Source organism: Phytophthora infestans, genomic scaffold (assembly GCF_000142945.1).
Source record: "Phytophthora infestans T30-4 supercont1.54 genomic scaffold, whole genome shotgun sequence".
In the NCBI taxonomy this organism is placed as follows: domain Eukaryota; phylum Oomycota; class Peronosporomycetes; order Peronosporales; family Peronosporaceae; genus Phytophthora; species Phytophthora infestans.
The window spans coordinates 267,241-293,526 of record NW_003303705.1 but is presented as its reverse complement, the minus strand read 5'-3'; the positions used below and the strand labels follow the sequence as shown (position 1 = coordinate 293,526).

The window sequence follows — 26,286 nt, the reverse complement described above, 5'->3', positions numbered from 1 at the left end:
GACATGGTGCGTCGTACACCATCGACCTGCCAAAGTCAATGACGACGCACCGACGTTCTATGTTGGACGTCTTAAGCGGCACTTTGACCCGCAGGGGGTTGCTGACTCGCAGACCCCCCTTGACCCAGCTCCTCGAAGCGAGGGCCGGTCACAGACGTCGACGAGGGCGTCGGAGCAGGCACCCAAGCCTCGGTCGGAACGGCAAGGCTGCGGTCAAGGCCGTACGCCGGAGGGGCTCCGTATGAACGGACCCCGGCGCCATACGCCGAGTACGCTAAGTACGCCGGGTACGCACCATACGCGTACGTCTGGAAGTGGGCCGCAGGCGGCTCCGGACGTGGCAGCAGAGCCTCGATCCGTCGGATCATGCGAAAGGCCTCGTCCAGATCGGACGAAGAGGCCCGGCGATCAGCCCGCAGGTGCAGGCTCGCGACCTCTCGCTCCAACAGGTCCAGGCGGCCCGCAAGACGAGCGAGCTCGCCCTGATTCTTGGCCTGGGCGGCAGCATCACCGTCAGTCCCAAGGCCAAGTGCAATCTCAAGCACGAGGACACGTTGACGAAGGCGGTCAACCTCAGGGCCCTGTGTCGGACCCGCAGTCGGAGCACTCGGACGAGAGTGGCTTTCGGGAGGCGCCGAGTACTCGTACTCGTACTAGGGCACCTCCGCCCCTGCTTGACCGGAATGGAGAAGTCCACCTCCACGTGGAGCGGATCCTCCAGGAGCAACGGCGTTGCGGTAAGCGACAGCTCCTCGTGAAGTGGAGGGGTTATGCCCACTCCGAGAACTCGTGGGAGCCGATTGAACGGCTCCTGATTGACTGCCCGAAGGCTGTCGCAATCTGGGAACAGAAGCGCGGCAGCTTCATAAGTAGTCCGGGGCTTCTTGCCCGAACGGGGTACGGACGATGAATACATACCGTACCCGCGCTCATCGTGAGCGCTAGAAGCCGCGCGCTTCAGGATGTCCCTTGGCAGCATACGCTTGCTGATCAAGTGGGCAAACCTCACACGAAGATCACGCTAGTCCAGGATACGGGACAGCAGCTGATCTTCATGGAGTTCTCGTAACTCCGTGGCTGAGTACTTAAGAGACTCCACCCATGCCCAGAACATGTCCTCACAAGAACTCCACGTGGGACAGTTCTCGGGCATAACCCAGGGGCATCCCCAAAGAGGATAGAGACCACCCCGGGTCTCGGGCTTCTTACGACAAGTCGTGAAGTCCTTGAGAGGGATGCGGTGTGGCGCGAGAAGCACACACCGAGCAGTCTCCAAGTTGTCAACGAACAACTGTTCTTTCTGAACAAGGGCTCGTTCATAGATGCCCCTAGAAGTGTGACCGCCCACAAGGCCACGAGGAGCGACAAGAAAGGGTATTGGCCTTTCGAGGAGAGCTTTGGGGCTGAGCTCTAAGAAGAGGTCAGCCCCAGAGCTCTCCTCGGGAGGTCAATACCCTCTTGAGCTGATGGCAGCTCCCTGGTTGACGGGTGCCACCACCGAACCCCCACGCACACGCTGGGCAGCTTGGAACTCCTCCTGCTGCTGGTCGAGGTCATTCGAGACCTCCCGGGGCTCAACGATAGCACCCTCCTCCTCCTCTTCTTCCTCCTTCTCCTCCTCTTCATCCGAGGAGTCGAAGATACTCTGATAGGAGTGTTGAGTCTCCTACTCCTCGCGGAGTGGAAACTTAGAGGCTGTACACTTCTTTGAGGGCTTGGCACCTTCGGCTTTAGAGGCCTTAGCACGCGCAAGACCCTCGGCAAGCGAGAGACGTTTGCGAGGATTCTCTTCCTCATCGCCACCGGCTTTGGGAGCGCCCTTAGCCTTGACGGCCGGACTCTCAGAGCGCACAGAGGTCCTGGGACTGTGATCACCTTGATCACTAGCGAGCGACTGCACGCTGTCATCCTTGTGCTCACTGGGCACTGGGCTATGCCCTCCCACAGAGCCCGCAGGAGCATCGTGCGTGCTCTCGAACTCGGCTTCGTCCTCACTGCCAGAGTTGAACTCACGTTCCACGAACCGAGGGTTCGGACGATTGTCTGAGGCCGAGGGCGACGGACTGCGGCGCTTGCTTGCTCGCTTGCCCACAGCCGCGTCACCCGAGGAACCGATCGCCTCGGAGGCCACCTGAGTAGCCTCCTTGAGTGCCGAGCCTTTGCCGTGAGACTTAGTGCTCTTGGCTTGCGCCTTACCGGCCGCAGCCTTGGAGCGTGTCTTAGCACCGCTCTTTGCTGTGCCACGAGGCATGGTAACGGTCGAATTGGAGACCTAGACGAAGAGCGCACAGGCTGTTGCTCGAGGCTCTAACTGTGAAGTGAGCCTCCGCCGCGTTTGTGCGGCCAGGTCGATGGTTTTCGACTTTGAGAATGAGCGTTTGTGACGAACACCTCTTCATTCTGATTGGTCGGTGAACCGAACCTAAGTGGGGGAGGATGTAACGGGGTACGTAGCCCTAAGTGTACCCTGGCTACATGAAGTGTGACACTTCACACTTCAGGTGTATGACACGTCATACTCCGGGATATTTGGTACAAGGTACCAAGGTCGTTCAAAGCCAACCATCGTTCAAACGACATTGCATTTCTATAGGTAGCTTATAGTTTGTATAAAACCCAAACTTTATCTACCTATAAATATACTCAGCTTACAATCTACCTTATTTAGGTCACTTCGCTCTCTTTTGAATAAAGAGGGGACCTGTGAACTGCCGTTCACTGAGAGTTTGTATACTCTCGGAAGATAACTTCCTCTAGCGCAAGGTGCTGTGTGACCCCGTCACAGATGCAGTAGCTCGACAGTAACCGGGGAGTAGTTCACCTTCGACATCTGAGCTACTGGTGATTCAACTAGTAGTATTTTACATACCGCCTCAAATTACTAGTTACAATAGCACTTTGAGCAGTATGTGTCAGTAGATAGTAGTGCACCAGTACCGCTAGTACAAAGTATGTCAGTTCATTCTGACAACATCAGCGTCATGTATGGATGGGTTGGTTTTTATTTGATAAAATCTGGTCCTAAAACCAGGTTGTATTCTTTTGTTTTTTGCCTACTTTGGTTTATTTAAGAACCCAATATATCTGCGTATCACATGTACATGTACTGCAGTTGTAACGGGGTTACATAGTGTGAAACACACAGGGGTACGAAGTACCCGGAGAGTTAACAAACTAGTGCTACCAAGTGCAGCGGGGCTGCCGTAGCTTTAGCGTCAGAGGAAGACGTTCGACTCAAAGAGTCACTAATACTAAGTTCCTTATCCAAAGGACACTTACAGCCCAAGACCAGGGCTCAAAGTTAATACCTTAACTTTTATGCTTCAAAACCATAAGTGTTTTATTTACTATTATTGCGGCCAAGCCGCCTAGGGGTAAATGTATCTGTTTAACTATCTAGCATAGTTAAACCTAATCAAATGCATAACGTGTGGCTTTCGGCCAACGTACTGAGAGACCTTGTTAACTCTCCAACTTATGTACTGAGCGTTTGTTAACTCTCCGGGTACTTCGTACCCCTGTGTGTTCCACACTATGTAACCCCCTGAAGAGGGACGTCCAGAACTTCGCGGTGAAGCGCGGGTCTCGATCCGAGACAATTGCCTCAGGCAAGCCATGTTGGCGAAAGACTCGGTCTAAAAACAGCAAAGCTGTACCTTCACCATCAATGGTGTCCGGCACTGCCGCTAAATGAGCCATCTTGCTCAATCGGTCTACAAAGACCACTATACCCGTGTTTCCCGCCTTATCCTTGGGAAGGCCAAACACAAAGTCCATACTCATGGACTGCCAACATCCCTTGGGGACAGGCAAACTCGCCAATGGCGCTGCCGTGCTCGGCGCGGACTTTGTCCGTTGACACGTCTCACACGTGCGTACATAGGTGCCGACCCACTTATACATCTTGGGCCACCAGTACATCGAGCTCACCGAGCCATAGGTCTTCTCCCGACCTAAGTGCCCGCCCATGGGCGTATCATGAACCTCATAGAGGATTCGATACTTTAGATCCTCATCATGAGGAACGACTACACGAGGGTTATCCTCAGAGTCGGTGCTGTAGTACAGCCGGCCGCCAACGAGTGAGTATCGATGCAGCCTCGCGCGTAAGCGCCCACACAATTCCTTGTCAGAGTCTTTAAACTCTTCGCTCCCAAGAGCCCGTAGCAGCGCTACGCACATGTCGTCTTGTGTATACGCTCCGCGTATCAAGTCAGGCATTGACGACGTCACTGTCGTGACATGAGCTAACTCGTAGTCCGGCCTGCGCGAGAGCGCATCGGCCACTACATTAAGCCGCCCCGGCTTGTACTTCACCTCGAAGTTATACTCGGCAAAGAAGGAAAGCCATCTTGCCATTCTCTGAGAGAGATGAGGCGACTGTGTCGCAGTGCGTAACGACGCATGATCAGTAAAGATCACAAAAGGCTTAGAGCCTAGCAGGTGTACCCTGAATTTGACTAGAGCATACTTCATTGCAAGTAGCTCTTTGTCATGAACTGGATAGTTCTTCTCTGCAGCTTTGAGCTGGCGAGACTCAAACACGTTCACGCGTTCACGCCCTTCGGCGTCTGCTTGTAGTAAAGCACAACCGATTGCAAAATCGGAGGCGTCACAGACGACGCTAAACGGACTATCCGGGTCCAATAGCGCAAAGATCGGAGCCTGGAGAAGGCTCTCCTTCACAGCCTCAAAGGCTCTGTCGTGCTCGACGTTCCAGCACCATGGTGCGTCCTTCTTAAGGAGATCTGATAATGGCCGAGCCATCTCCGCGTAGTTTGCGCTGTACTTGTGCAAGTAATTGGCTAAGCCTAGGCACTTGCGTAAGTCCTTTGGTTCTTGGGAACCGGCCAGTCCACGATGGCCTTGACTTTGGCAGGATCTGTCCTTAAGCCTCGCTTCCCAATGAAGCACCCGAGGAAAGGTATTTCCTCCGCGGCAACGACGCACTTGTCCAAGTTGGCATACAACTTATTAGTGCGCATGCACTCGAGCACCGCTCGCAAGTGGTCAATGTGGTTATCCACGTCTGACTTTCCGTGCTCGGCACGACTATGGACGAATATATCGTCAAAGTACGTTTGAGCGTACGCCCGGTGGGGCCTAAACAGCTGCGTCACAAGACGATTGAACGTTGCTGGTGCGTTCGACAGCCCCTGGGGCATCACCAGCCACTCCCAGAGCATACCGCTCGGAGTACTCACCGCTGTCAGCGGAATGTCGCTCGCTCTCATGAGCAATTGGTAGTAGCCATCGACCAAGTTGAGCGCGCTGTACAGCGTACAGCCTACCATGTTGTTCTGCAGAACATCCTTGGGAGGAATCGGCGTTTGCGCCGGGATAGTGGCCGCATTTAGCTTGTTAAAAGCATGAACAATGCGCCACTTGCCGTTCGGCTTTCTGACACAGAACGTGGGTGTCGAGTGCGGAGACTTACTCTCACGCACCATCCCTGCCTCGTGCTTCGCACGGAAGAATGCGTCAATGACGTCACACTGCTCTCTCGGCAAAGGCCATTGCCTTGTTACGCAGTATTTGGTTCCAGGAACCAGGTCAATCTCATGACACACGCCTCGATCCGGAGGCAGGCCCGTCGGTGGGTCTTTCGAGACAACGTCTCCATACTCCTTCACCACCGGGTAGAAGGGATCCGAAGGATCTTTGAGGATCGCCGATCCACTTCTTGCGCTCAGCGCCTTCTTGGTGTCCTCTAGGACCGCGTCGTCCACGACGGATTAGGAGTTCAACTCCTCCTCAGGTCCCAGCAAGACCACCTCGGCTAGCTCGCCTGCCTTTAAGGCTTCGCCAAACTCGGCAATGGACATCTCGTCCAGCTCTAGCAGAGCATCTGCAGCGGGCAGAATATCAAGGCTGATATCGCCTTCTACCTCCCCCGTCACTCCGTTCACGAGTGTATACAGCTGTTCACAGCAATCACGTGGAGCATCACCGCTCGTCACGTTGGACACATCGTCCGACGTCGAAGACGTCACAGACGCCCTGCGTCTTCTTCCCCTCTCCCTCCGCGACCGAGCCCGGCCGGATGAGGGCGGTGTGGCGACATCTCCGTCACCACCACCGGGTGCAGCAGCACCATCACTCCTCGAAGAGGATACAGTGTCTCGCAAGACACTCGGCTGAAAGCCAAGAGGTTCTTGACCTTCACACAGTGAACTAGGTGTCACACCTGCATCTCCTGGGCCACGCCCATGATGCCTCGACTCGCAGCCAACCGCGACCCTCGGGTCACGCAGCGGTAGGTCATCGACCAGATGCACACCACTCAGTGGATTACGCGCCACTCCGCGCTCGTCCTCGCCAGGACCCGGCGGTTGGTCATTGACCTGACCTGCACCGCTCAGCGGATAACGTGCCGCACCACGTACGCCCTCAGGGCAAACAGCAACCTCGTTGCTAACAATTTCTGACATGCCAATGTCCAGCACTACGGCCGCCTCGGCCTCGTGCTCGCGCCAAAAGCGCTTCTGCTTCCTAGCAGAGGTGGGTTCATGACTCACCAAAGCTCCACTAGGAGCAGGGTGCGACGCACCCAGCGTTTTCGACTTCCAGTCGATCCATGGCTCATGGCGTTCCAGCCATGCCATGCCAAGGATGAGGTCATACCTCGCATCCAGGTCTAAGACCAAGCAGCGTTCACGCTATCGAAGTTCTCAAACTTCACTCCAAGGTCGACAGAGACCTTCGACACAGTTACCAGTGTCCCCGTCGCGAGACGGACAGAGCTCGTATCTCTCGTTGGCACTTCCAGTGCCTCAGCATACAGCTGACTCCCTTCTAGGGTGGAGCGACGGGCGTAGTTGCCCGAGGCTCCCGAGTCAATCAAGACTCTCCATGGCTTTGCAAAGCCCTTCACGTTTGCTTGAACGACCAGCAAGCTGGGCTTGCACACACTATTCTCGTAAGAGAGCTCAGCTCTCTTCGGGGCTGAGCCCCGTTGCCCTCTACCTCCTCGAGGTACAACAGAACTCAGCTCTTCCCCAGTAGGCCGCCCCGCGCCTACTGGGAAATGCCGTGTCCCGGCGATGACCCCGAGGGTTGGCTCGCCGGAGCCACGCGCTTCTTGCGCAGAGGGCAATATGCCCTCAAGTGCTTAGTGCTATTGCACACAAAGCATCGGCGGATGCCGGCACGCTGCTCCGCAGCAAGAAGCTCCGCTTCTTCATCTTCAGCATAGCTGAGGTCCATCGGCTCTGGACCGCTCGAAGAGCTTGCGCTACTAGCGCTCCAACCAGGTCGAGCCGACCTGAAGTTGTGCTCGGCATTTAATGCCACATTCACCACCTCTCCGAAAGAGTTAGGGTGTACACGGAACACTTCCGTTCGAGCTGCGCTCACACGAAGTCCCTCCATGAACACGGTCACGCTGACCAGTTCCGGAAGAGGGTCCGCCTCCATTCCGGCGATAAGAGCTCTCAACTCTTGGACATAGTCCAATAACTCCTTCTTACTCTGGCGGGTAGCAAGGAACTTTGACCGGATACGGTACGCCTGATTAGGCGGCGCGAACACGCGCGAAAGCTGTTGCTTCAGCTGATCCCAAGTGGGAAATGCAGCGTCAACAGACGTGCCGCACGTTAGTGCCCATTCGCGAGCGCGACCTCCAAGCCTGGAGATAGCCAGCGCCACGCGCTGATGCTCAGACTGAAGCAGGGCCGATCCCATGGCCATCTCGACCTCACGGGTCCAGAGAAGGAGATTCTCTCCATCCTTCCCCCTCGAAGGTTTTTACGCTCACCATGAGCGGTTTCAGTCTCATGGACTCTTCACGCGTCATCGATGCCACCGCCGTTGCGGCGCTCATCTTCTCTTGGACATGCTCCAAGAGCGCGTTCTCGTAGCGGGAGAACGATTCCAGCCTGGCAGTGACCGCCTCTGGACCTTGCGATGCAAGATGAGCCACGCCCTCCGGGCCAAGCAAGGACATAAGCTTAGTAAGCGCGTCCTGCTGCGCCGGGGGCAAATTCGCGAACACGGGGTGTTCCATCCTCGCAGAGGATATAGTCAACCGACTCAGGAGCGGGATTGACTACAAGTGCTACCAAGTGCAGCGGGGCTGCCGTAGCTTTAGCGTCAGAGGAAGACGTTCGACTCAAAGAGTCACTAATACTAAGTTCCTTATCCAAAGGACACTTACAGCCCAAGACCAGGGCTCAAAGTTAACACCTTAATTTTTATGCTTCAAAACCAGAAGTGTTTTATTTACTATTATTGCGGCCAAGCCGCCTAGGGGTAAATGTATCTCTTTAACTATCTAGCATAGTTAAACCTAATCAAATGCATAACGTGTGGCTTTCAGCCAACGTACTGAGAGACCTTGTTAACTCTCCAACTTATGTACTGAGAGTTTGTTAACTCTCCGGGTACTTCGTACCCCTGTGTGCTCCACACCATGTAACCCCATTACAGACGCAATGAAGAAAGGTTTGAGGTCGGAGACCAAGTTTTATTAAATGCAAAAAACGTACCTACTCATGCCGTGTCTGCAGTCTTTAAGACAAAATTGAGACCACGGTTCATAGGACCGTTCAAGGTCGTGGCCAAGAAGGGCCTAGCGTATACGCTTAACCTTCCGAAGAAGATGCGCACGCATCCAGTCTTCTACGTTGGCTTACTCAAGCCGTATCAGGACCCTGCTCGGGTGAGCGCGGAGGCGTTGGCGCCAACGGTGGCTGGGCCACGACAGGCTGCGCAACAGCGGGAGGCCGAACCACGGCAGGCTGAACGACAGCAGGTGGCGGGGCCACAAGACGCAACAGCAAGTCGATCTGACCTTGCAGCTGAGCGACTTGACGCTCAAGGTCCGCGACTCGGTTCTGAACCGACTGTGGTTGCTCAAACCAGTGCACGCGGTGGTTCGTTTCATCGAGACCATCTGCAAGGCGATTCAGAGAGTCAGTCGTATCATGGAGATACTGGTTCAGAGAACCTACACGCTGCTCCAGCGCGAACACGTCGCTGCGACTCGCGACGCGAGAGTCCAGCTGCGGTTCGGCCCCTCCTGCTCTGCCCGACGAGCACGGCGAGCTCCACTTCCATGTGGAACGCCTGGTGGCGAGGTGCAGGCGCCAGGGTCGTACGCAGTAACTTGTGAAATGGAGGGGTTATCCTCGCTCACAAAATTCTTGGGAGTTTGAGATTGTCCTCCGGCAGGACTGCCCTGACGTCGTCGACGCTTTTGATCGGGCACACTCACTTCCCGCCGCTACGGCGTACGACCGCGTCGTCAGGCGCCGAGCGCTTCCCGCCGCTAGAACGCGGGGATGACAGGTCGGTGGCTGAGCTCAAGCTCCGACCAGTGGCTGTAGCAGCCGGCTCATAGGAATGAGCGGCGCTCGCAGCATGAGCGAGAGGTGGTGACGCCTCGAGGTGATGGGGACGGGGTCCCTGTGTTTGTCGACGTGCTATCGACTTAGCGAAGTCTAAAGCGCAAACGTCTCTCAAGACGAATATCAGTTTCAGAGAAACTTGCTCGAAGAGCATTGTAGGAGGGGAGCCGTCGAGCTCCCTCCACCCAGCTTCGGAATTGTGCTTCATAAGCACGCTGGGATTCCCCAGGGTTGAGAACAACCGGAATGGTTCGCATAGAGGGAACCGGTTGGCGGTTGAGCTGCATATGCAGGCGCGCCTGATACTCCTGAGGAGTTGTGACATGTGGAGTCAGATATCGCTCTCGGAGCCGGTGCCGCTGCACTTGCTCATCAGCTGTCGAGGCCGCAGGTCCACACGTGTACGTGTTTAGCGGCTGCTGCTCCGCGAGGCGGGCCGCTTCGGCAGGGTTCCGCGGCTGAAAGCCGTAGTCACGGCGTAACGTTAGAACAGGTGGTCGGACCACAGGTCGGAACGACTGCGAGCGCTGCTCTTTGAAAACTGACGGCTTTGGGCCTCGTCCAGGTCATTCGTAATGACGTTGGGATCGTATCGATCTTCCTCGTCACACCGCGACGATAGCGAATCAAATTCGAACGTTCAGAGAACGGATGCGGTGTCCGCAGGTCTCTTCTTGTTTGAGATCGCGCCGACGAGCGGCTAGACCTCACAGAGGAAGCTGGAGAAGACGCGGCACCAGTTTGCGACCTCGGAGAGGTTGGGTTGGAGTAATCCTCACTACCCATGGGCTCGTCGTAGTCGACTTCGCCCTCTTCAAGTTCCGAGAACAGAACATCGTTCCCTCTGGGCGGCGCCCGCGGCTCTGACGAGCTTTGAGCTTTGCTCTCTTCTTGTTGACGGCTCATGGAGCGTTGACCGTGTCGAAGGCGATACTCTTGGTGGTACTCTGCCACAGAAAGAGACGAAGATGCTCTTGGAGTAGGCGCGGAGCGCGAGCGTAGGTCTGAGACCGCTTGAGAGCAAGATGCGCGCTGCGCTTGAAACATTGGGCCGTGGGCCGACGACGAGAAGTTGAGCATCAACGATGCGTAGGCGTTTGTGAGCTCACGGAGCTGTACAACGCTGGGGTGAGGTGTAGTAACCTCCGCCGTCTTAACAAGACGTGACCTCGCTGAGGAAAGTTTCGAGAACGGAATGTTCTCATCTTAGTGGGGGAGAGTGTAACGGGGTTACATAGTGTGGAAGACACAGGGGTACGAAGTACCCGGAGAGTTAACAAACTCTCAGTACATAAGTTGGAGAGTTAACAAGGTCTCTCAGTACGTTGGCCGAAAGCCACACGTTATGCATTTGATTAGGTTTAACTATGCTAGATAGTTAAACAGATACATTTACCCCTAGGCGGCTTGGCCGCAAGAATAGTAAATAAAACACTTCTGGTTTTGAAGCATAAAAGTTAAGGTATTAACTTTGAGCCCTGGTCTTGGGCTGTAAGTGTCCTTTGGATAAGGAACTTAGTATTAGTGACTCTTTGAGTCGAACGTCTTCCTCTGACGCTAAAGCTACGGCAGCCCCGCTGCAGCAGTAGTACTTACTATACTACTATATATATTCCTACTTCTATTACTACTACTCGTCCCATATTGTGAATTCCGGTCAAATTTGCCATATTCACCGGCCTGGGTTGAATCTATCGATACAAAATTTAATCTAAGGGAAACGACCAATTTGGGGCCGGTTTGCACGAAAAGTCTTTAGGGCGGAGCTGTGAGAACACTGGTGAAGAAGAGCACAAAATATGACAGATCCTGGAAGCCCGCGTTTTGCGCTTTCTAGGAAGGCTGAAACCTCAACCCGATTGAGTATTGTCGTATTCGAGGCCGCGATTCAAACTGACGGCTCGAAATGCGACCTAGATTAGTTAGAGGCCGGAATTTTGACTTGCATTATGTATGCTTTGTAGCTCGCCATCGAAAGGGCTAGGATAATCATTATATGACATATTTGGGCTTGCGAAGCATATTGGATAGGTTATTTATTCTCAAGGCTGTAGCCACTTTTATAAAAACGCCACAAACGGGAAAGCTCTCCACGGCGCACACGACACGGCACGGATCTCCGGCCTCCCTGGGCCCGCGAAGACGCCTTCGCCTCCCCACGCGCGTCACACACCTGCCCAAGGGATGTGGCTCGAGCCCCCTGTATTCCGCTGCTCCAAGGCCCCCTCCTGTGATGTGCTAGTACCCGAAAGGGCGGGGGCCATGCTGTCTAATTCAAAAGCGCAAGAAAGCGCACGAGAATCGACGGTAGCGGGGCAGTTAATGTCGCTCTCGTTTTGGTAGGTGATGTAATTCTTCGGTTGCAAACACGTCAGTTAACCATCCACTTTATTTGCTATGCAGCCCACACGCCTACACTAGTACGAACTCGATGATCTCAGTAGCACAGTCAGTCGTCGATGGGGCTGGATTTGGCTGTCGGCGCTTCTTCGTAAAATGAACGGCCCTGGAAGCTTGAACTTGCTGCAGCACCTCGTGAGTGAGAAGGCGCCCACCAACAGAGGCCCGCTTCCGCTTCTTGTCGTCGTTCTTGCGCGGTGCAGCCGGTAGTTTTAGAATTTCACCCTCAACGACAGCTCGCATTTGTAGCCATGTGGCAAGCTGCACGTGCCGCGGAGCGCCATTACGGGAAAAGTTTTCCAGGCGTGCGCCCATCTTGACTAGCGAAAGTGGATACAGTCCGCAGGCCTTAAAACCCCTCGAGACGTTGCGACCCACCTTCGCTCCTTTCCACGCGAGGCAAGACACCTGGATAGCATCATCTTTGCTGATATTGAAGTAGCCATTGTCGTCTTCTTCTACCAGCTCACTGATGAGTTTGCGAATCTTGCTCTTAAGTGTTGCGAGTACAGCTACATCGAGGGGCTGGAGAAGGTGGGTTGCATTTGGAGGGAGAAAAACCAGCATCACATTCAAATCTGCAGCAGTGTCGACCACCGAAGCTGAGTGGTGGGACCCACACCCGTCCAGAATTAGCAACAGCGGGCGTGGCGTAGAGCTAGGCACTGAGTGTGCGAAAAACTTCAGCCATTCTTCAAAGAGCCCGGTGCTCATAAATCCCGAAGGAGACGTCGAGACAGCCGACCCAGGGAGGCCGCTGTTTTCCAGCAGCCGGGAGGAAACCGTTTTTTCAGGCAGAATAAAAGCTGGTGGCACCACAAACCCACCAGCATTTCACATGCAACGATAGTAAGATGGAAGTTAGCAGTAGGCTCAGTATTCTACACATTACTTGAGCCACGCACCGCAACCACGTTTTTGCTCTTGAGCTGCTTTTGAAACGCGGTTTCACCCATATTGAACACTTGAGAGCTGTCCAATTTCAGCTCTATCATTAGTTTAGCTAGCGTGTTGATGAGATCTGTAGGGATAACGCAGTTCCGCTTTAAAGAAAGCGATTGGGCTGTTCGTCCTGTAAGCGCATGAAAGCGAGCCTTGAAGCGCTTGTACCAAGCCTCCCCAACATCTTGGCCACAACCCAGCAACGCTATCTCTTGTGCCTTGAATATAATGTCAGAGCGGCCAACCGGACGGCCAACAAGCTGCCGTCCAACAATCCAATCGTAGAGATGCTGCTCCGCTTCTTGAGGAAAGAACGCTTTGGTACCTTTCGAGCAGCGACCAGGGATCCCCCCTCCTTGAATGTCTTTATCCACTTCGTGATTACTCGCTCATGTGCTCTGAAGACTCAGAGACCACAACAATCGTCTCGCCTGCTTGTACTTCAGCGATTATAGCTTGCTTTTCTGTTGCAGTGTAGATTTTGACCATCGCGCGCGTTTTGGAAGTGAGCTCTGTTCAAAATTGCCTTTCCGCGGTAACCAACCATGTTCCCGCCAAGTTTGGGCTCATCAAATTGTATGGGTTTCGTACTTTAGCTGATTTCTACGAATTAGAGACAGAGACACAAAACTGCAACTACGCATTGGTCGAAATCACACCGGCCCCAAACTGATCAACCGGCCTCAAATTGGTCGTTTCCCTTATTTGAAAATCAACAGACACAGCTACGGATGGTACCTTGCTGCTCCTTTTAAGTCCGATATCGTCCCTAATGTGATTAGTGAGCTCAAGTGCTTACCCATCTTGGAAACTTCGACTAGAACCCACAGTACTTGTGTGCAGCTGGTATTTGTTACTTCGCGGTCTCCGTGACATGTCGCCTTATATTCTTGGTCACAGCAGAAACAGTCATGACGCAGTATTGTTCTACTCAAAATTTTCGTGCGCACTTCTTTAAATCTGTTATTGACTTGCCTGGAGAGATAATCCACTCAAGTACGAAATACAAGCGCTTAAGTACGATCTGAGAAAACACTGAATAGGGCGAAAACGGCAAATTTGGTCGGAATGCACAATATTTGCACTTTACCTTACACTGTACTTACATGTGCTTAAGGGCCGTTCCGAACCAGGATCGCACGGATCGCGATCCGGAGTGAATAGGGGGAAATAGGTGAAATCGCGATCTGGTCGTTCCGAGCCGGATGGCGCTCCACCGACAACTCGTGTACCAATTCTCGGGTACATCTACACGAAGTTGCATTTGGCAAAAGCAACATGGCGACAGCTCTAACAAGCTCGAAGTGGTCTGTTACCGCACCGCAGAGCGCTCGCAAGCGTACTATCCAGCCGCCGACATCTGAGGACTATGCTGACTGGACGTCAGACCAGCTCAAGCTTGAATGCACCGCGCGTAAGTTGAACGTAGTCAAGAATACATGTAAGCAAGACCGCGTGAAGCTCCTCTCTGCCTGGGATACAATCAAAGACGGTGTTGAGCTTCTGGTCCGCCAACAGCGTAAGAGAGCGACTAGCTCACGCGAAGAAGAGGTGAAACGGACGAAGAACTGCATGTTCCGCCTGCTAAATGTGCTGTTTTCCGATCGCTTCTTTGATACATTCTTGGAGACTGGACATCAGCTGCGCCGTGAAGAGCTGGATCAAGGTGGATCTACATTCTGGACTGACGTAGCAACGGAATTTGGATCTGACAACAACGAGTTTGACACGCTAATCTCCGACGATGAGGTTTTTGAAGGCATCGATCCTTCGGTTGTGATGGCACATTCAGCTGCAAAACTCCAGCGAATGTGGAAAGAAGCAAGCAGCAACTTTGCACGAGCGGAAGCAGGATCCAAAGTATCGGGTCAAAATGGTCAAGACTTCTGGGATTATTGCAATGGACGGACAGATGTCTATTACGTGGATCGGTGGTGTGAGCACCGCCAAAGCAGGAAGAGAATTTTGCGCAGCCCAACGTTTATGCAGACAATGAAGACGACTCGACAAAAGAAGGTGACCAACAAAAGAATACAGCACAAAACCGGAAGCGACGCAAATCCTCAAATGCAAACGTCGTTGCCGACCTACTGAAATCAGTACACGAACTTCTAGAGAACGAGATCAGCAAAGCACAAGAAGATACGTGGTTGGAGCAGAAATTATTTATTCAACAACAGCAAGCTACTCACAAGCTCTCGACACTAACTGCGATGCTGGACCGAAGTATGACGGCGATAGAGCGCTTGAAAGAGCTTCGACGCGAGTATATCAGCAAGGGCATTGATGCGTCGGCAGTTGGCCTTGAACTGGCAGGCCGAGAACAAAAGAGGCTGGTGCTGGAGCAGAAGATTGACGAGCTTGAGTACGAAGTGCTGAACGGGTTTCTTTGAAGCGATTTGTGGTTAGCGCACGCGGGGGCGTCTGAGGTTAAAATTCTGGATGTGGCTCACGATCACTTGACGAAGTATGCGACCTTGGGCATCGCTGCGCAAATCATCCGATTCGTAGTTGTCTGTTGGCTGGTATGAGCTTTCAGGGAGATTATGGTACGCTGCTGAAACAGCGTGAAGACTAGTTGTTGTGTTCTCAGCTTTTATTCTTCGATTGATGCAGAAGTTGTGAAGCTTCATACACGTTTTAATTACGCGGCCAACGTTCTTGAAGTCCACGACAAGTGGTCGCTGAAATATTTGCCACTTGTTCACCAATAATCCAAATGACATCTCGATACGAATGCGTAGTTGGCTGAGATAAAAATTGAAGTCAGAATACTGCCTGCCCTTCAACTCCAACTTGGTAAAAGGCACAAGTAGCGAGTTCGATAATGGGTACGCATTATCACCAACGATATAAAACCCAAGTGGCAGCTTCATGATGTCCTTGCTCAGCTTCCACTTCTTGAACGCGATGGAGTCGCCCACCTTGTCGGGAGAATCGAAGCAATAGCCCGTGAAGCGGCACAACGAGTCACAGAGAGCTTGTACGTTTAGACCATACATTTGATAGTGTCCAGAATAAAACGCAGCCACATCAGGTACCTCTTTTGCGCTTGGGGCTCTAATTTGGCACAACCAGCCGTCAATACAACCCGCACAACCGCTTAATATCTTGTCTGTGCTAATGCTGGAAAATCCGTCTGCTAATTCCTGGATTCGATCCTCTGATTCCACGGGTGAGCGAATACGAAGCTGGGGACACTCGCAAATCGCAGCCATGACCTCGTGTATGATGTCGTAAAACCCAGAAACCGAAGTACCGGCGAGACCACGAGTAGTGTGATAATTACTTCCTACTAGCCACGAAATTGTTATATGGAGCCTATTTTCGGGGGTGACAGGTTTGATACCCGTCCGTCGAGATGACTGGAGGTCGTCACGAGCGAGAGCAGGTCGCAGCAGTAGCAAGAGGTGCTCGAACGACTCCACATCCATCCTGTAACAGCGCTGGAACTGTCCTTCTAATAGTAGGGTTTGCTTGTACACAGGCCACTCCAACCGTCTACGCTTGAAACATTGGCCTTGGCCAGGGGGAAGAGCAGCAAGAGATCCAGCTATCAGCAGTAGGCAGCGACGGCGGCTAGCAGCAGCTTTTCTCGGGCCCTCTGTCCAACTTGCGAGAACATTCATCTTCTTCGCTGCGATAAAATCCGAAGATCCAGCCCTGCTTGCAATCCCAAGGTCAGATCGCAGCGATTGTCTAATCAAGAAAGTTACCCTTATCTCGACTCTGAATTGGCCAATCACAGAACGTTCCTGGGATTGCAATCCCGGTTCGGAACGGCCCTAAGTACCTATTTATACCGGTACGAGCCTTCCGAATGCTTCTTCAAGTGTGCCCAGAATTCTTGTTGAAATTGGAAATGAACTTCTACTAGTAGAAAACTGTGCCTTCCACACGTGTTCAAGCACCACGATAGCCACCCATTTAGCTACTTGCGGCGAGTACCATCGAGCGACCATGGCAAGTGCACGACAATATAACCATTCGAACCAGTAAAAAACTTAAAAATATTTGGGTTGGTTTAATTGCCGAAAATTTAAACTTAAGCACTCGTTATTTAGCCCTGAAATTTTGACATTTGAAAATACCAATGTATAACGGTAGATTTGCTTGGTAAAACTGCTGTAGTCACTACAGACCTGCACCAACATAATACTTAGCTTGCATATCGCACTACGACGCCTTCTTAAGTACCATTGCGATGACAACGATCGCCACGAGAATGGAAACACCGATGCCGAGCAGACAGCACATCTTCTTGCGGTATGACTTCTGGTGCTTGATGGCCTTCTGTACCTCCTTGTTGCCCTGCTCCACGTAGTTGGCGGCTGTGCGTACTTGATAGTCTATCTGGTCCAGCAGTTCACCCTGCTGCTCCACCAACAGCGCCAAGTCCAGGAACATTTGATGCAGCTCTGCCACACTCTGCTCCAGCTTGAGCACGTCCTGGTACTTGTCCTGGCAGTGGAGGAAAACGTCGGTGATGGATTCGGCTGCCCCACCCTGCAGAATGGCGCTTTTGTAGATAGATCCAGGATCTCCAGAGCGCATAACTGCATCGATCTCTGCCTCGGATGCGTCGGGCTTCACGATCTGTACCTGCCGCTTAACCTTGTTCTTCATATCACTCTTGTATTTTTGTTGAGCCTTCTGGTACTCCTTCATGGCATCCATGAACTTCTTGGTCAGGGTAGCGCACATGTTGTCACGGATTCTAAATATGATATAGCAATTTGTAAAGCCCCCGAAGTTTGTAAATTCCACATTCGAGCATACCGGACTTCAGACAGAGGCGTGTTCTTGTCCTTCTTCCTCTCAGCTGACTCTTTCTTCAGCCGCTCCAGTAGTCCCTTGGCATGAGCAGCTAGTTTATTCGTGGTCTCAATCACGATCCCGAGCTCGGTACTAATGGCTGGAAGGATGCACGGACGGTTAGCGGCGCGGTTAGAGTTTAAAAAAAGGCTGGGCCATACGTTTTTACCTTGCTCTTCAGTATTTGACGTCGCAAGGATGGCTTTGCTGTTTAACTCCGTGATCTGCTGCGAAGCGAGGCTGTATCGATGAGAAGGCGAGAGCACTGCGAGTGTTAATAGCACTAAAGAGAATGAGGTACAAAGCAGCAAGTGGACCTTATATTGGCGAGGTCCATCTGCATTTCCTCGACATCCTTAAAAAACACCTCCATGAACTTGGGACGAACGACGCCACGGCTAAACAGACATAAGAATCGATATTGGTAACGAACTACGAGTAGAATTATAGAAATCAGAGCCGATAGCTTTTAGAACTGTGCTTCACCTCTATGGTCACCCATTTACAAAGCATCGTTAGCTTTCCACGACATGAGACTGGAACCCTAATATCACGGAACACGCACCTCAACATCAATGGCGACCTGATCTCCCGGAGGGGACTTGCCTTTGATCTCTGCGAGCCGATCCAACATCTTGCAATCTCTGTGTACTCGCCGCTTCTAAGTGAATTATATTGCTGCCTGTATTTTCTCGGGGCATGCGACGGAACGGGCAGTTGTACAGAGCTGACAATGCAAGTCAGAGTGGTCGGTCATTTTCCTTCTGCACAAGCAGCAACTATGTATAGCTAGCTCCGTGAAACGACAAACTCAAGTGCTTGTCTGGATAAGATGCTGTTGCGAGTCTGTCGATATTTCTCTTCTCGAAAGACAAGTTCAGAATCCTGTTTGCGCTGTTCTAACAGTAAAAATCAAAGAGCCCTGTCAAAACTGCCTTGGTAAGCTTGAAGTCCAATTCCATTTCGCTACGTTTTAACCGGCATCTCAGCTCAGTATGATCAACCAAGGAGATAATATTCTCCTGCCGATGCAACTTAAGTCTGCTGGACCACCCACCTTCAACGACCTCGGGGTCGCCATGTAAATAATCAATGAATTACCTACCGGTACTTTACCCAACACGAACTATTTCACCGTCCTCAAATCCATATCATTGGTCAAAACATAGCTATCTAATCTTTACTATGCCTACTTGGGAAAACCCCTAGTTGAGCCAAAGGCCCCCTTCCAGCGGAGTCTTTGAGTGTGTAAACTGCGCCAACACTCTTCGCCTTCTCTCTTTGCGCGTGCCCCACGGACGTATCTCTCCCCCCTGCGTCCGTCCTTCCTGCCACCACCACGCTCGCGGACCGCAAGAGAAAACGAGGCGACGGAGGGATGTCCCATGACGGATACTACGCCTCCTCGCGGGACGACGCGCCGCCACCAGCCCCGCACAGCTCCACCTCGGGCTTCAGCGATACCGCCAATGCTAATTTGCACGCCATGACTGGATCGAACGGACTCATACCGCGTACCCACGTATCGCTACCGCCACAACTTCAGGGCGACGAGGACCAGTCCATGAGCGACTCGGACCGCTCCAACTCGTCGTCTGCACTCAATTTATCGCAGGCTTCTGTCGTGGATATCGTAAAGGAAGGTAAGCGCGTCGTTGCCGCCTTTCTGAGAGAGACGCAGTGCTACGACGTCATCAAGAACAGTGGCAAGGTCGTGGTATTTGACGTCAAGATCCCCATCAACCTCGCCTTTTTCGCACTGGTAGAGCACGGTACGCACACACACCAAGCAGGATGTGAAATTATGCTGACTAATTTCTGTATTTTGCTGCCACTAGACATCAAGTCGGTGCCCATTTGGGACGCCGAACAGGGAAAATTTGTGGGTATGTTCACGGCTACCGATTTTGTCAACATCTTGCGTCATTTCTACATCCGTGGGTCGCCCATGAACGAGCTAGCAGAGCACAGTATCGTATCCTGGAGAGGTAAGCTGCTGGATGAGTAGTTTATTGCTGCAGGACTGTTTCTTTAGCTTAATGCTGCTGTCTGCGTTGCTATAGCAATCCCGCGATCCCTGTCCATGGCACCAACTCGGGAAGAAATGGTGTCGGTCACACCAGAGCACAACCTCTACGACGTTTGCAAGATGCTTCGCGACAATCGGCTTCATAGACTTCCCGTAGCAGACCCGACCCAGAACTCGGTCTTGGCTGTCATCACGCACAGCGGGATTTTGGAATACCTTGTAGCCACCTTCCGTGAGCAACGCAGACTGTTCGACCAGCCCATCTTCGATCTAGGCATTGGCGTCTACAGCGGCTTCGTGACTGTTCCTGAAGATATGCCGCTTATTCGCGTGCTGCACACTTTAATTGAACGGAGGGTCTCGGCGGTGCCGATAGTGGATCCAAGTGGTAAGAGTTGGCTAGTGTTTTTTTTTCAATGCATGAATGCTGTGGTGGTGGACTCACCGCTGTTATTGGTGCCAGGCGTTGTTGTGAATATTTATTGTGTATCGAACGTCACCGAGTTGGTGAAGGACCGGTCACTTACCCAGTTAGACATGCCCGTGGGGGAAATTCTAAGGATCCAAGCTGCTGAGGTGGGCCTATAAGTCGACTACTGTAGTGTATTGCAGTGGAAATGTGTAGACTGACCGCAATTTGTGCTGCTGCAGGGCAACGTCGGAGAAGGTTTACATTTATGCTACAAGACTGACACGTTGCATATGATATTCGAGCGGTTCGCTGCGTGCAAGGCGCATCGCTTTGTGTGCGTGGACGAGTATTCGCGCTGCGTAGGGCTCGTATCTCTTAGCGATTTGTTTAATTATTTCCTCGACTAGCGAGCAAAACTTACAAAAGTGTCTTGCGCTCAGACGACAGAGGACAGACAGACTTAAAAGGAAATGAAAACACCGACCGCAAGTCGATGCTCGGGGCAAGAAGAGCAAATACTACTTGTAGTAGTACTTGTATATCGTAGTACAGTTGAGAGAGGAAGTACAGTGTATCTCTTGACAGACATTGCTAGGCCCTTACCACCACATCAACCGCATATTGAGGCAAACATGATCTGCAGCGTACGAAGCGTAAACGTTAATTAAGGTACAGTAACACCAGGATAATGCCACCACGACCGGTAGCACAACGTTCGCCTTGTTACAAACCCGCCAAAGAGCCAGGAGCTCGTCAAGTTGAGGACCTCAACACTGGAGCCACGATCACTGCACCCGGAAGGAATGCACGCCTCCGTACAAACGGTTAAGGAGGAATTGACTGCATCGCGGTCGCCTTCATTAATCGACAAACATATTCTGATGAATGTGCCCGACCTCGTTCAATCAGCGCAGTGTCCCAAGGTGGCGACGCAGTTGATCCAGGTCGCAGGAGGGCAGTCCGATGGGCGGCTCGCGTCCCAATGTCGTGTATCTGTTATAAATTTTGGCCAGCAGATCGTCCTTCTCGCGGCGCTGTGCGATGCTACGCGCCTTGTCCGGGTCTGCGTGGCCACCCTGACGCCAGTCTCCCATGCGAGCTTCCGCTGCGTCAGCCGCCCGCGCCCGCTTTTCTGCAGCAGACGGTTGGACCCCATTAATCTGCGAGCTTCCTCCAAATGTGTGTCCGCCTCTAGGCTCCTGTTGTGGGCGCTGCTGTGGCCGTGCGGTCTCCGATACGGTCGAGAGCTGCGCCTTCGACGAGCAGCACAAGACTCTGCTCCCGATACTGCGCTAATCAGTTTCTGTTTTGGGCTTCAGCCTATCTAATCGAATACACCTTGCTTAAATAATACTTGAAGCCGAAACTTATTAACTTTGGGTGAAGATGATTCGCTATTCTGGGTTTCGTAGCTGCTCGGCCATCCGTTGCCACTTGCCTATCCTCCCACTACCAGTGCCGAGATAGAGATCTACGTAGGCAGCCATGTCGTCCGCGATGGCCAAGATCGCCGAGCTGGAGGCCGAGTATGCTCGTACGCAGAAGAATAAGGCCACCATGAAGCACCTGTGTCTACTCAAGGCCAAGATCGCCAAGTTGCGCCGCGAAGTGACGGACGCCGGCTCCAAGTCTGGCGGTGGCGGTGCAGGCGAAGGCTTCGACGTCAACAAGGCCGGCGATACGCGCGTTGGGCTCGTAGGCTTCCCCTCCGTGGGCAAGTCCACACTTTTGACTAAACTCACTGGCACTTTTTCCGAGTCGGCGTCCTACGAGTTCACAACGCTCACAGCCATCCCTGGAACGCTCAACTACCGCGGCGCTCGCATCCAAATCCTCGACCTTCCCGGTATTATTGAGGGTGCCAAGGACGGTAAAGGTCGCGGTCGACAGGTCATCGGTACAGCTCGTACTTGCAACGTCATTCTCATCGTGCTGGACGCCATGAAACCTGCCACACACAAGAAACTCATCGAGTTCGAGCTCGAGGGATTCGGTATTCGCCTCAATAAGAAGCCAGCCAACATGGTTTTCCGTCGCAAAGAGCGTGGTGGTGTTAACTTCCAGACTACCGTCCCACAGACCGAACTGGACGCCGACACGGTCTACCAGATCCTGCACGAGTACAAGATCCACAACGCCGATGTGACACTGCGTGCCGATGTGACAGTAGACGAATTCATCGACCAGATCGAGGGCAATCGCGTGTACATTCCGTGCCTGTACGTGCTTAACAAGATCGACCAGCTCACGATTGAGGAGCTGACCATCATTGACCAGATCCCACACAACGTCGTGATCTCAGCCCACCACGGATGGAATCTGGACGAGTTGCTGGAAACGATCTGGGACTACTGTCACATGATCCGCATCTACACGAAACCGCGAGGCAAACTGCCCGACTACAACGCGCCTGTTATTCTACACGAGGAGAACCCGACGGTCGAGAATTTTTGCCAGCGTATTCACAAGTCACTGCTCAAGGATTTTAAGTACGCCTGGGTCTGGGGATCTTCCTGTAAGCACCAGCCGCAAAAAGTCGGCAAGGAGCACCAGCTACAGGACGAAGATATTGTGCAGATCGTCAAGAAGGTGTAAGGATGGAGCGTAGCATTCGATCCAATCGAGGGACCTCGGTCACAATGCAGCTTCAATCGATGTTTTCTGCTAGCTTTGATGCGTTCCGGATGCCAACGACGTCTAGCACCGACACAAATGGGTACGGTGGAGCGATTTTTTGTAGAATCTTCATCCCTCAATCCTGGCAATACACAGGATAGCGTCGATCGCTTCATTGCGTCTTAGTGACGCACTAATACACATGTACTACTGTACACATTTGACTGTAGCTGGGCTAAATTGATACTACTGGTAGTACTATGTAGTATATCATTGTGTAGTAAGGTATTGAAGGTATTACAAAGTTGCCTACGCCGCGTCTATCGGTTTTCTACAGGTTGACACTCTGCTGTTTGCACTGGTTAAGAGCATCGAGGTAGAACTGGCAGGCTGCCACGTCGTTCGAGTTGCGGTCGATGCAATCCAGGAAGGCCTTACTGTCGCTGGCGCACACGGCGGCCGAGGACTTAGTGGTGGGAGCAATAGGAGCAGCAGCGACGGGCTGAGGTACGGGCTCGTCCTTGGAGCCACTGAAGGAGTCGACGACGGCGTTCACACCATGTCGGGCGATGGCACTACCCGTTCCGAACGCAAATCCCTCAGCGACAGTAGAGAGAAGACCGCCGCTGACACTGGGAGCGGGTGCGCTGACCGGAGTAGGGGCAGGAGCGGCAGGCTGCTTTGCAGGGACGGGCGCAGCCTTGGTCGGGGCGGGCTTGCGAGTGGGGGCGCTGGAACGACGAGAGCGAGCCATCTTGACTTGTATTTAATATTAGCTTCAGCTGGTCAATTAGATTGTAAGGTAAACACAAGCTGCCTTTTTACAATCATTCTGATTGAATATCCATTAAATGTAAATTTTACATACCGGTACCCCGAACGTTCTGGAATCCGATTACTTGTACTGGTTGCTTGCTAGCTTGGCAACTACTCGTATGGATAGCGTGCAAGCAGCAGAATTGTGGCAAAACATCGTTAAGCTTACCACGACAAGATATCGAGAACAAGTTTTATTCGGAAAAATACGAAGCAAGAAGTTTGCACAAACTGCTGCTTTATTTTTAGAAAACTTTTGCTTTGTCGGGTCTGTACAAAATGAGCAAGCAGGTGAGTAACTCATACTTGTACTTAGTATGAATAGTGTACAACAGGTAAAAGCAAGATGCTCCAGTAATCCAGAAAATTTAAAAATCCTATACCGGTAGAACTAGGTACATGTAGCATTTGTGTTTACAGTCCCATCTCATTTACCGGTACCCGTCTGAAGGAATCGATTGAGGACGACATTAACAGCTTCCATAGATCATCTTCTGCAGGTTCAACTTGACTTCCCATTGTGCCATTGCCGTTGTCCGTTGCAAAAAGAGGGTTTTGCTGATTTTGAAGCTTAGAGCTGTCCATCGTAGCAGCCGCGGGAGGGTTGGTCGCCATGAAACTTTTTGGTACAATCGGTCCCGTTGATGCTCCTACTTTCATTCGCTGCTCCTCCAATTTCTCTCGTTCCTCCAGAATCAGTCTCAACTTCTCCTGCGGAGATTCCATCGCGCCGATAGCGCTGCGAGCACGGTCTACAGACGAGGATACCAGGATGTTCCAGATACTATCATCATCTCCATCCATTGATTAATCGCTGAACAAAGGATTGCTGCCTTTAGCAAGCGGGGTCGCTGTCGTGCCTCCAGTCGAGGAAGAAGCAAGTAGCGACGCTAGAAAATTTGTTGTAGAAGTTGTCATTGCCGTCGGTAACGTCGATGCAGAAGTTGTCGCCAATGCCGTGGCTGTCGTGGGGATCGCACTTTTGCTCTCAATTCCGGTGCAGGATGATGAAACAAGAAAAAACAACGCCGACTTTACCGTATCGTCCGAGAACATTGAACCGGTCGGTGCGGCCCCCTCTGGTCCGGCCACTTGCCGAACTTCATCTATTCCCTGACATGTCCCGTTGGCCGTATCTGCAGCTTTATTGAGATAGCTAATTGGGTCCGGCAGATCCGAACTCGCCGGGAGTAACCCGCTTCCTTCCACGAATTTGGCTAGGGATAGAATTCCGGGCTCTGGATCGTCCGAAAACAGAGGATTCTTGACTTTTTGTGCGGTAATTGGCGGTGTCTGGGCGGTTAACGGCTTAAATCTCTTTGGTATTTCACTGACCGTTGTCTCTGTTCGATGTCGCTTCTTCCCTTCCCTCGGCGGCATACTGAGTGTCACCTTCAGGGAAATCGGTCGTTTAGAAGTTACAGCATGCGTTGTAACATTCATACTTTGAGTTTCACCATTGAAATTTCGAGGGGTTTTAGCGTTTCGCTTAGGTTTCCGCTCGATTTTACTCAGCCGAGCAGGTTGGCCCTTGAGGAAGTCTGGGTGTCTGTACTCTTCACGTGTGTCGTCCTCCTCGCAGTCGCCGCGCATGAAGCCATGGTCCACGAGCTGCTGGCGGAAGGCACAGAGGCGGCCTCGAAAATAGCGCGGTAAAATTTGCGCGTCGAGTGCAGCGCTGTCATGAACGGAAAATGACACACCACCCTCGTCCCAACTGATGATAGCCGCGCTCTCGTGGTCTAAGATACGGTAGAGCTTGCGCACGAAGCCCGTCGGTATTCCCACCGCCATGGCCAAAGTGGTAAGAAGTGCGGTGGGAAGCATATGATATGTGATTGGATGAAAACGGCACATACCGGTAATGTACCCGTGCTGAAATGTAGATGTCATTGAAGCAGTTTTAATAGCTTACATGCTAGCACAAGTTATTAATAAGTATTAATGATATTAATAACTGTTAAAATTAATTCACGATGCACTTGTCCCTTTACCAGACACCCAAAGCATGAGGTTGTTCAAGGTCTCGTCGGAGAACTGACCGTTTTCGACGATACCTGGCGGTAATGTCGGCAAAACCACGGGTGGCCGGCCGTCTGCGAAGATATTGTTGATGCTGCACGTAGTGCTCGTGCTGTCAGTATTCGTCGTGGACGTTACTGTGGCGCTTACAGTTCCAATTGAGGCAGCAGCATTTGCTTCCCGTCCGTCAGTTGACAAGGACGTGCTGAGCAACGATAACAGAGCCTCCATTACGTCTTCAGACATGGGTTCACCTTTTGGCGGAGCTGTGGCGTCTAAAGGGCGTACAGATAACCCGTCCACAGCCAGCCCTTGCACGAAGTTGCTTAATGACTCTTCTTCTCCAAATAACGGATTGCCGGCCAACGCTGCTGGGTCGACGACAGCATGTTTAAATTCTGGTTCGGGTTCTTGTTGCACCGGGTAGGGCGCCACTCGATGCACCCCTCTACTAATAGCTCGGTTCTTTGCTATCTTGATGTCACTTGTTGTACCAATTGTCACAGCAGTAGTCTTGCGCTTTTTCTTTCTAGGAGGCCTCTTCCTTGGCAAAGGCATGTGTGCGATCTGGTTGAGTATATCTGGACAGCCACGTCGGAAGAACCGGTGGCGATATCTCTCCTGTCCTTGCTCTGTTGTCTCGGATACGAAGCTGTGCTCTTTAAGTTGCTGACGGAAGGCGCTGAGCCGGCCGCGGTAGTATCGAGGCAGCACTTGGCTCTCTAGTGCGTCATTGTCGAGCATCACGAAGGACGTGCCATCGTCATCCCAGGCGATGACAGCCGCACTCTCCTGGTCCAGAATGCGATACAGCTTGCGCACGAAGCCCGTGGCAATGACTGGTAGAGCAGGTGTTTGCATTTCTGGAACACTTGACAATTTGCAAA

General features: G+C 52.4%; 7 protein-coding genes across 7 annotated transcripts; 3 read left to right on the top strand and 4 right to left on the bottom strand.

Moving 5' to 3' along the window:
- Nucleotides 1-14,261: 14,261 nt before the first annotated feature.
- Nucleotides 14,262-14,709, top strand: PITG_17398 (uncharacterized protein; the record flags this gene model as incomplete). Its single annotated transcript, XM_002896671.1, has 2 exons — nucleotides 14,262-14,620; nucleotides 14,688-14,709. 2 exons carry the CDS (start codon nucleotides 14,262-14,264, stop codon nucleotides 14,707-14,709), a joined length of 381 nt encoding a protein of 126 aa, XP_002896717.1.
- Nucleotides 14,710-16,865: 2,156 nt separating this feature from the next.
- PITG_17396 (syntaxin, putative) lies at nucleotides 16,866-18,138 on the bottom strand (the record flags this gene model as incomplete). Its single annotated transcript, XM_002896670.1, has 5 exons — nucleotides 16,866-17,406; nucleotides 17,469-17,604; nucleotides 17,674-17,744; nucleotides 17,822-17,902; nucleotides 18,059-18,138. 5 exons carry the CDS (start codon nucleotides 18,136-18,138, stop codon nucleotides 16,866-16,868), a joined length of 909 nt encoding a protein of 302 aa, XP_002896716.1.
- A 567-nt stretch (nucleotides 18,139-18,705) lies between these two features.
- On the top strand, nucleotides 18,706-20,449 carry PITG_17395 (5'-AMP-activated protein kinase subunit gamma, putative; the record flags this gene model as incomplete). Its single annotated transcript, XM_002896669.1, has 5 exons — nucleotides 18,706-19,276; nucleotides 19,343-19,492; nucleotides 19,568-19,921; nucleotides 19,997-20,109; nucleotides 20,185-20,449. The coding sequence occupies 5 exons, from the start codon at nucleotides 18,883-18,885 to the stop codon at nucleotides 20,350-20,352; spliced, it is 1,179 nt and encodes a 392-aa protein (XP_002896715.1).
- Nucleotides 20,450-21,409: 960 nt separating this feature from the next.
- Nucleotides 21,410-22,558, top strand: PITG_17394 (developmentally-regulated GTP-binding protein 1; the record flags this gene model as incomplete). Its single annotated transcript, XM_002896668.1, has 1 exon — nucleotides 21,410-22,558. One exon carries the CDS (start codon nucleotides 21,431-21,433, stop codon nucleotides 22,538-22,540), a length of 1,110 nt encoding a protein of 369 aa, XP_002896714.1.
- Nucleotides 22,559-22,780: 222 nt separating this feature from the next.
- Nucleotides 22,781-23,344, bottom strand: PITG_17393 (uncharacterized protein; the record flags this gene model as incomplete). Its single annotated transcript, XM_002896667.1, has 1 exon — nucleotides 22,781-23,344. One exon carries the CDS (start codon nucleotides 23,313-23,315, stop codon nucleotides 22,893-22,895), a length of 423 nt encoding a protein of 140 aa, XP_002896713.1.
- A 447-nt stretch (nucleotides 23,345-23,791) lies between these two features.
- On the bottom strand, nucleotides 23,792-24,295 carry PITG_17392 (uncharacterized protein; the record flags this gene model as incomplete). The annotated part of the gene is made up of 2 exons (XM_002896666.1): nucleotides 23,792-24,116; nucleotides 24,198-24,295. 2 exons carry the CDS (start codon nucleotides 24,293-24,295, stop codon nucleotides 23,792-23,794), a joined length of 423 nt encoding a protein of 140 aa, XP_002896712.1.
- Nucleotides 24,296-25,348: 1,053 nt separating this feature from the next.
- On the bottom strand, nucleotides 25,349-26,260 carry PITG_17391 (uncharacterized protein; the record flags this gene model as incomplete). Its single annotated transcript, XM_002896665.1, has 2 exons — nucleotides 25,349-25,493; nucleotides 25,596-26,260. The coding sequence occupies 2 exons, from the start codon at nucleotides 26,258-26,260 to the stop codon at nucleotides 25,349-25,351; spliced, it is 810 nt and encodes a 269-aa protein (XP_002896711.1).
- Between the last annotated feature and the right edge of the window lie 26 nt (nucleotides 26,261-26,286).